We start from the raw sequence: 5882 nt of genomic DNA on the forward strand, positions 1-5882 counted from the left end.
AAACTGTAAATGTCAGGGCAATGTCGTTTTCTCTGTCATAATAAAGTTTTAAGAGAAAACTGTGGGAAGTGACAATGCATATTACTTTCAGCAAGCAACTTAAAAGAAAGCAACAGGAAGTGAGAAGGAAACGAGAAACTCCTCATTGCTAAGAAATATAGATTAGCAAACCAGTGGACATATGCCTGCATAAAAACAGAAGGAACTGTGCAGATGTAAAAATACATAATTAATGACTTTTTCTTCAAAATACTTGTGAGAGCACATGCTGTAAAATAACTCCTCACACAAACAGACTAAACATCACCCACCATCAACAGCACACTGGGATGCATCGGAGAAAGGAAGGATCTAAATATTCCGACCCCCTGACATCTATCCAAGGTTTATCCAAAAAATTATAAAGGAYGAAGATAACTTTGGAGGTATTAGAGAAACGAAAGTTAAACAGCAAAAGGACAGAACTGTAGAATGCAACTTGAAGTTTCTACACAGCAGTTCAGACTGTACAACAAAGCAAGTCATTTTCCATCTCTTACACACAAAACCACTGAAAATCTAAGTACATACACGCATCGTCTTTGTTAAWTAGGAAGACATCACTAGTTTGTACATCACAGGGTAAAATTTGAGTTTTTACATAACTGGACCACTGCAGTTCATGAACCGAATCAATAATGTCAACTATGTTCTATCAACATCTATAATTTTAGTTTTCATGTTTTTTTTCTCTTCTATTCTTTCTTTAACATTATTTACAACAATTTCCTCCAAATGTTTTAGAGGAGGACCTCWTCCGCAGACAGCAGCAGGGGTACATGTGAGAATCTGTGAATGCGGGTACACGGCACAAGCCAGATGAGATTATCCAATAAGCCACAGCCGAATGAACTAGGCTCTGAACATTTTATTTTATTTTTTTAAAGGTCAAAGCGGTGGAAAGTAAGTACGTACASCAAGTCAGGCAACAGAGCAGCAGCTAAGACGATCCGAATGTTTTGTCTTAAACCACAGCAGTAACTGCGTTTTACGTGTGCTGGTAAAAAAGACAGATACTGGAGGTAGAACGGTTTCTCTGAGCACTGAGATTGGATGAATCCTCTGACTACTATGTTTTTTTTTCCCCTTGTTTAAGATTTGGACTCATCTTGAAACGATTAGTACAGTGTGTTGGCGTATAATTGGCAGAAGACCAAATCAATTTCACTTTACCTGTTTTAATCAAATTTAATTGGGCAGATGATGTGATTATCAAAATGAATCAGGTGTAAACACCACAGGCTCATAAATAACACATTGTTAATGAATGCTGGTCATTTTAAAGTAACACTTCCTAAATTTAAAGTTAAATGGACGAAAAGTAATACATTTTAGACAGATTAGTAAGCAGAGGCATTTATTTCCAGTTTGGTCTCATCATATTTGACATTTTAAAYATTCGCATGTTTTTATCATGAATGCATAAATAATAAAAGCTCCATTTTATAWATTTTTGTCTTACTGGAGGCATCACTTTATAACTACCTTTTAGACTTTAAAGTGCAAACCTATGTTTACGTTTGTAATAAACAGAAACATTTACTGCAGACAAACAGCTATCACTCGCAAAACTGGTCACTAGATTGATTGAAAAATTATAATAAATGTCATCAGTGGCAGCCTCAATTTAAATGAAACTTATTTGAAGAGTGTCATTAAATTTAGTGCCCAGAAAACATTTGTGATTTTGTAAATTTGATAATTTTTCTTTGTAGAATATTATTTCATTTATGAAGAAAGGAGAAATAAGTGGGTTTTTTTCTATTCAACTCTGAAAGGCAAGTGAGAGAGAGAGAAAAAAAGAAAAAACATWTTAGAAGCATGTTGGTGCTGTGCACTTGCAACCATATTTTTAATTATTTAATTGGATTTATTGTTTTGTTTTTTTTTTTAGCCATTTTTAAAACATCTTTTCATCTTAGGAACAAGACGAAGTGGTATCTGGATTCCAGCCTCTGATTTTCCTTTTCATCTTCCAAGGCTAATGGTTTGACTTCGGTGCATTATGAGGTGGAAAGAAGTAGAACAAAACCAACCAAACAGAAAAACGTGCTTTTCAAAAACCGTTTCTATTTTTTTTTTTTAATTACAAGTCTGGTGAAACAGTTGGTAAATGTTGAATTTCCTTGCATACAGAAGCAAAAGAAGCTATTTTAAAAGTGTATTTAATACACATTTCTTGTATTTTGTGCACAATAACTTATACTAAAACTGACACAAAGCATTTCATGATTTTTGGCTTTCATCTGTAGCCTGGTAGTGTAATTTCCATGCATCTATTGGTCTTTTTAAGGCCATCTGAGCAGCTCCCTCTGCCAGGACGTAATATACATGGCAATATATTAKTCTTCATATAAAAGCACGGGAAAGCGCGCCCATCTTCAACCTCTGCCAAAGCTTAATATCACAAAGAGAGCATTGACGGAACATGAATCTGAATCAATGTCAAGCTTATAGGGGGTTTCCTGCATTCTGCACCTCCTTTCAAAGCACCGTTAAATCTGTTCTGGCAAGATTGCAAAACTTTACGGGTAAACAGGGATGCAAACAGACAAGCCTGCGACAGTAAAAAGAAGCCAAAACGTTCATCTTGCCATCGACKTGTTGGTGCAGTCACGACCCCCACCCCCTCCACAAACAGCAGGYTGTCGATGCGAGCTCAAATACCTGATTCTGAATGTAGGCATGAACCCTTTCGAGCATTCCCTCGCACGTGTACTCGTAGGGCAGGAACGGCTCCACCTGCGGACACAGAAGAAACGGAGGAAGCCGGTGTCTGAGTGCGTAGAGCCGAGCCATTGTAATTACAGGAABCGAGCATCTGATAGTTAATCCTAGCTGACATATTCATTAGCGTAATTGTAGAAGACTTATATCATGCCACGGGCTTCACATAAAAATCAATGACCTCATACATCAAAGGTGGCAGCCTTGAAAATTAATTTCATTATTATTTTTGGCGATGACTACGTCGATACATCACACAATGGATGGAGCTGACAGCAGATCAAAAGGTCGCAGAGCGCCACAGATGGGGGGTTTTAGTGAAATATTGGTCCTGCTGGAGCAGCTATGGAAACCTGTCGCTTGCCTTCTGYGGTTTGATGACAGAAAATGGTTTGAAATTCCCTAAGAASAGCTGATCAATAGCACTTAATACTATTTCTGGTATTTGAAGTAAACRGAGACCACAGAAAGAAAAGATGCACTTGACTCAGACCATTCACTGGACAGCAGTGTCTTTAGATGTATGGAAATGCCACCGTTTGAAGCTGATGAGGAATGATGAAGGAACAGGACGAACTCCGTTTTGAAAGTGGTGGTTCCTCTCTTTGATGTCGTGCTCGYTGTTTACCATCARACCACCCGATGTATTTCTCCATTTAAATTGATAAATGGTTCTTTCTAGTACTCTGTTGCTCTTAGCCACGTCTTATTACATTACTTTATCMGAGTTAAATGAAATGGAGCTGGCACTTCATCAGCTGTCGTGCAATGCAATTTGCCTTTTGGGCATCTTGTTATAATAGAATGAGAGGAAAACAAATCATGCAGGGTGATTTGAATTTCTGTGGAGAAGAGATCGCACAGAGACGTGTACAGTAGAGGAAATGTTAATYTGACCTACTTTTGATGTGGTGGGTTTACTCTGTGTGCAACTTTTGTAGCAGTTTATGTTTTATGAAGAGAGACAGAAAACTCATGAATGTAGAAAATATGCCCCCCCCCCCCAAAAAAAATGGTCATTTTGAATGAAAAAAACAACAAATATTTGATCCCCTACAAGATGTGAAGGAAAATACCAACACAACTGTCATACCTCACAGAAGAGATGGTGTCTTAATAATTGCATGTTTGCTGGTTTTTCTCCAATTTTATTGCTGGTCATTATAGCCAAACACTTGAATTTCAGTTTTTTCAGACCAAAGGAAATGCCTCAAAAAATTACAGCTTTCTATCGGAATGCATTTGCTGTTAAAATTTGTTGTTTTTATGTCAATTATGGAGTAATATCTTCATCAAGTCCGAGTGGTCCATCAGTACATGTAGACAAAACTTTATTTGCAGCTTGAACCGTGTCCTTTGCTTTTATTGTGCAGTTGATACCAAATTTTTGAGGCTTGCAAGTGAGCGTGAACTGTTACGTGTYCAACGCTGAAAATCCAGTTTAATATTGAATTAAATGTTTTTAATTTGACGTTTGGATGTTAAATTACATTTGCAAGATAAACCTAGCTTTACTTTACGTGCTGCAAGCAGGTGACACAAACCACCCGTCGTCACATCAATTACCATGTCCACACAAATGAAAAATGTCACCAAGTAGACCAGTTGCTTGGCAACTAGAGGCTGTGGGAACTTCTCCCGTTGCTGCTAGTCAATAAACGGTCCAACACAAGGCCCCTTGAGAAATATGAACGCTTGGCTTTTGTTGGACACATAACAAGATGTGATGTGTTGATGAGCCAGCTTTAAAAGTCTTAGTGGGCAGATTTTGTGGTTGAGCCAGGAAAGTTTTGTTTGGATTGTTGACTTAAGATGGAACTGACCAGCTGCTTGCAAACATTCATACTGAGCGAATAATAATATANCAACGCTGAAAATCCAGTTTAATATTGAATTAAATGTTTTTAATTTGACGTTTGGATGTTAAATTACATTTGCAAGATAAACCTAGCTTTACTTTACGTGCTGCAAGCAGGTGACACAAACCACCCGTCGTCACATCAATTACCATGTCCACACAAATGAAAAATGTCACCAAGTAGACCAGTTGCTTGGCAACTAGAGGCTGTGGGAACTTCTCCCGTTGCTGCTAGTCAATAAACGGTCCAACACAAGGCCCCTTGAGAAATATGAACGCTTGGCTTTTGTTGGACACATAACAAGATGTGATGTGTTGATGAGCCAGCTTTAAAAGTCTTAGTGGGCAGATTTTGTGGTTGAGCCAGGAAAGTTTTGTTTGGATTGTTGACTTAAGATGGAACTGACCAGCTGCTTGCAAACATTCATACTGAGCGAATAATAATATATAAAAAAAAAAAAAATCTGATTTTTGTTTGATTTTGTGTGAATTAATCACTCCATCGCTCCAAGCTCCATCCCTTTCTGCTCCGCCATTAGTCATCTTGCATGTCGAGCGTCGCGTTTCCCTTCCCCTTGGATCAGCACTTCAAGTATCTAACAGGGCAACGACTTGTACTTTGTTTTGCCTCTATCAGCAGGAAACACCTGGTTGGTGGAAGCGCAGATGCATCTCTGCACCACGAGAGGTTTGGCAGCGACTCCGGGTTGTTCTGGTGACAGATTGAGAACAGCGTGATTGATTCATTCGATGCAACGCAAACAACGCTTGCTGCCTGTGGGGCTGGCCTCCAGAAAGCTGCTGTGTAAAACCAGGTGTGGGCACAGTTTACCAGCAGAGCCACTCAATATCTCAGGCAATTAGAAGCAAAGTGAGCTGAGAGGAAGCCAGCTAAGCAATTCTGCTGTAATGTCAGATGCCAAGATTAAGAGCTTTATTAACGGCTGCGGGGTTTAAAAAAGTGGGTCAACGCAAGCTGAAGGAGCTCGTTATAACCTCACCTATGTGTAATGTGCAGCCGTGTGCACCTTTGGTTACCGGTGGTAATACAAAGCTTTACTTTGATGGATAAGTCAAGAGTTGGGGTAGAAAACAGAAGCGATTAACATACATTGATCTTCATGATCTCACGGATGGTGGCGTCAAACACTTTAGAGTTGTTGAAGTCGATGGTGATGACATGTGGCCTGCCGATGTACTCCTCTGCGTAGGGATGCTGGGAGGACACCTGGGAGAGAAATATATGGGGATTTTTATT

General features: G+C 39.0%; 1 protein-coding gene across 2 annotated transcripts in view; it reads right to left on the bottom strand.

Moving 5' to 3' along the window:
- Window positions 1–5882, bottom strand: part of mgat5b (alpha-1,6-mannosylglycoprotein 6-beta-N-acetylglucosaminyltransferase B) — a 78264-nt gene that overhangs the window by 3734 nt on the left and 68648 nt on the right. For both annotated transcript variants that reach the window (XM_008416650.2, XM_008416652.2), the window contains 2 exons: window positions 5736–5852; window positions 2707–2781 (listed from right to left, as the gene is read on the bottom strand). In XM_008416650.2, coding sequence (XP_008414872.1) covers window positions 2707–2781; window positions 5736–5852 — 192 coding nt within the window. The remainder of the gene's footprint in view (window positions 1–2706; window positions 2782–5735; window positions 5853–5882) is intronic.

The sequence above is a fragment of the Poecilia reticulata genome, linkage group LG8 (genome assembly GCF_000633615.1).
Source record: "Poecilia reticulata strain Guanapo linkage group LG8, Guppy_female_1.0+MT, whole genome shotgun sequence".
Classification (NCBI taxonomy): domain Eukaryota; kingdom Metazoa; phylum Chordata; class Actinopteri; order Cyprinodontiformes; family Poeciliidae; genus Poecilia; species Poecilia reticulata.